Consider the following 3,258-nt stretch of genomic DNA (forward strand, 5'->3'; position numbering starts at 1 on the left):
GTTCACCCTCCCATAAAAAGTTATCACTTCAAAAAGTATTCGAAAAATGATGAGTTTTTAAATAAAAATCCTTCCTCACTTTTTTATCTCTCTGTTGCAGTAACACTTACACGCGCCCCCAAATGCCTCTATCATGATACCAAAACAAGTCCAGAACTTGCACAATCAGTTTAACTTTTTTAGTTTAACAGTTTAACAAACTAAAACGCAGAAATAACAGTATTTACAAGGAGATTTTCCAGCCTCCTCAATGCATTTAGGCTTGGTAAAAATGAAAATCACGCAAGTCCTCCGCCCAATCTAAACAAGGTTCGAGCCTCATCAACAAGTTAACACGCTAATTAAGCCGATTTAAACCGAATCACGTCCGTTCATGTCAAACTGTTAGATATAAATACGGCCAGATACCGGCCGATGGTTATCAGTCGTTGGTTCGATATCGGCAAAGACCCACAAAGCCCGAGACCGAAAACGAAAAAAATGAAGGTACGTACGCAAAGAACCTTTTTCCAATAGAGGCTTAAATAATTCGGTGCGACACGCCAGAAACTATTTCGGAACAATGTCGGAAAAACATGCGTCAGCCGACGCTGATAAATGGGCTGTGTATGATCTAGTTGACGTACGTTCATTTGCTTTTTTAGCTTTTCATCATTGTCTTTCATTGCATTTATTTGCAAAGGCTTTCATTGAATTGTGCGCGAATGTTTCTGTCCACTGTACCCTTTAATATCCGCTCACATAACATCACTCCAAATGGATCCACTTAAACAACCATCATTCACGCCAATATGTTCTTCCAGTGCTCCATCGCAGTGCTCTTGGTGATTGTCGCTCTATCTTCGGCGGAGCCCCAAAGAAATGGCCGTGTTCAAGCCCAGCCACCTTATCAGCCCAGAGGGTTCCGTCCAGCAGGCCCAGCTTTCAGCCTGCCTTTAAAGTGAGACTTGATCACCAAAATCGAGACAATCGAGAGTAAACTTGGGATTGCAGATCGCAGCAGCAGCAGCTGCCTCCTACGCCTGCAGCCTCCTACGGGCCTCCTACTCAGGAATACGGACCGCCCGCTGAAGAAGCGACCACCACTGAAGCAGCCCCCACCACCACCACTGAAACCATTGAAACCACCACTCTGGAACAGCAGGTATGAAGTTTGGTGCCCATGCAGAAAGGGAGTTGATTCCGGAAGGTTCCATATTCCAGGCTGAAAACTTCCGAGTGGCCCCAGTGAGCCAGAAGCTGCAAGAAGCGCCAGCCAATCCGGCTGGATTATACGTGGTGGTGCCACAAGCGGACAGTTTCTTCTACGCCCCAATCCAAGGAGCGTCCGCCAAGCTGGTGGCGCAGCCCCAACAGCCCCGGCTGGTCCCCGTTCAGGCTGTGCCAGCTTTTGCGAAAATCCAAGAAGTTCCTCGGTTTGCCCAAATAGTTGACTATCAGGGGGTGGCTTCAGGGGCCGCTCTTCCGGTTGTTTCATCAGCATACACTTCGATTGTTAACACTCCCTACAGCTCCAGCTTCGTCCAAAGTTTCCAATAGTAGGGAGATGAGTTGACTTTTTAGTAGTTATGTTTATTTGCATCCAGTTTATATATAAATTATTTATTGTCGTTTTCTGTTTGTTTATAACGCCCCCTGCTGGTTCAGCGCAAGTGGAAACAAAAGCCTCCAGATGCAGCGGAATGAGAATTGAACAGAGTGRAARATGTCGGTTTTACCRMAGATTCTGAATGRTTATTCCACTCATACATATGTATAGTCTGTCCCAAGAGTTTTGGMAGTGACGCAATAATTGTCGTCCTTTTTCGMTTGCTTGGATTAATTGGAAACWAAAAAGACAAAGAAGCTGTATGWATGTAGTWAARAATCGGTTGCAGGTCAAATTTKGAGGAAAATMKAAAAAATTCCCCATAATTTGACGCACTTTAATGCCCACAGTTGCTCCATTTGKAGTAAATTAATAACGAAACTAAAAAAGGGAATTATTTTCCCAATTAATCGTTAACATTCCACAAATTTAACATCACGTTTGCAACTTCAAATCATTTAAATCCCATGTTGTCGATTGCTCTCGTTAAACGTGAACGTGGGGGTTTTACGCTCAAGYTGGCAAACGCACAATATGAAATGAAAMTATGAAATATGAAAACTTTTGAACTCGTCGCTGACGAGCAAATTTCAATATGACGTCACTGCCAAATAAGTTGGGACAAACTGTAGATATTCAAAAAAATSAGGCAATAGGTAGGTASAATTCTTCAAATATTTAGTTTATTYAGTTTTTTATTTTAGATAATTAATGAAGACCATTCAAAYGAKATTTTAGWGGATATTTTTTWAAACCGCRAGCAAAGGAGTTAACGGAAACCAGCTAGAATATTGAATAAAAGCGATGTAAAATAGAAAAAATTRTATTKTWTTTTAATTAAATTTGCATATTCGAACAGTTTACGAGGGATTTAATTTTAATTCACTTGAAAACTAAGTATAAATGCGAAAAATATTGTAATTTTTAACTTTTTTGGCCCCTGCATTTGGAAAAATKTTCACTTTTTGAAGSGASAAAATAGGTTMAATTATCATGTTTTTSTGAAGGAAAAACATGAATAGAGAAATGAAAGAAGAAAAAATTACGCAACTTTTATGCAGATCGGAACAAGTGCCCAGAATCCTGGATAAGATCTAAAGGGGAAACGAACTAATTGCRATATGAAAATTGGAGACAAGAAGAAACAAAGAAGCTGTAAATGCAGTTAAAATTRATTCAACAAAAAYTACTTACTAGAACCAGTAACTTWTGAATAACGAGTAGAAATTTCCATCAATCAAAGATGCTTCTGGCAAAGGAGAGGACAGTCATGCAAAAAAACACATCCACAAACAGCGATTAAAACAGAAAATAAGACACAAGAATGAGAATCGTTTGCAAACTGGAGCTTGCAAAAAACCGCAGATAAATCTAACAAAAGCATTGGAGAAAGTTGCGGGGAAAAAAATATCAAAAGGAAGAAACTACGAAAATCGAACTACTACGAACAGAAAATAAAACACAACAAGGGGAATCATTTGCAATCTGCCGCTTGGAGAAAACCGCAGATGAATCTATCAAAAGTATTGAAGAAAGCTGCTGGCAAGAAAAATATCCAAATGAAAAAACTAAAAAAATTCAACTACTCGACAAAACACCGCCATAAAGAACGATTAAAACAGAAAATAAAACACAACACGGGGAATCATTTGCAATCTGCCGCTTGGAGA

General features: G+C 39.8%; 2 protein-coding genes across 2 annotated transcripts in view; one reads left to right on the top strand and one right to left on the bottom strand.

Moving 5' to 3' along the window:
- LOC109538122 (paired box protein Pax-6) overlaps positions 1-3,258 on the bottom strand; it is a gene marked incomplete in the record, with an annotated part of 85,936 nt that overhangs the window by 25,200 nt on the left and 57,478 nt on the right.
- LOC109538123 lies at positions 389-1,610 on the top strand. The gene is made up of 4 exons (XM_019905210.2): positions 389-486; positions 804-940; positions 994-1,144; positions 1,204-1,610. Exons 1-4 carry the CDS (start codon positions 415-417, stop codon positions 1,537-1,539), a joined length of 696 nt encoding a protein of 231 aa, XP_019760769.1. The 5' UTR covers positions 389-414; the 3' UTR covers positions 1,540-1,610.

Source organism: Dendroctonus ponderosae, unplaced genomic scaffold (assembly GCF_020466585.1).
Source record: "Dendroctonus ponderosae isolate FM_Combo_2020 unplaced genomic scaffold, Dpon_F_20191213v2 Dpon_F_20191213_1, whole genome shotgun sequence".
Classification (NCBI taxonomy): Eukaryota; Metazoa; Arthropoda; class Insecta; order Coleoptera; family Curculionidae; genus Dendroctonus; species Dendroctonus ponderosae.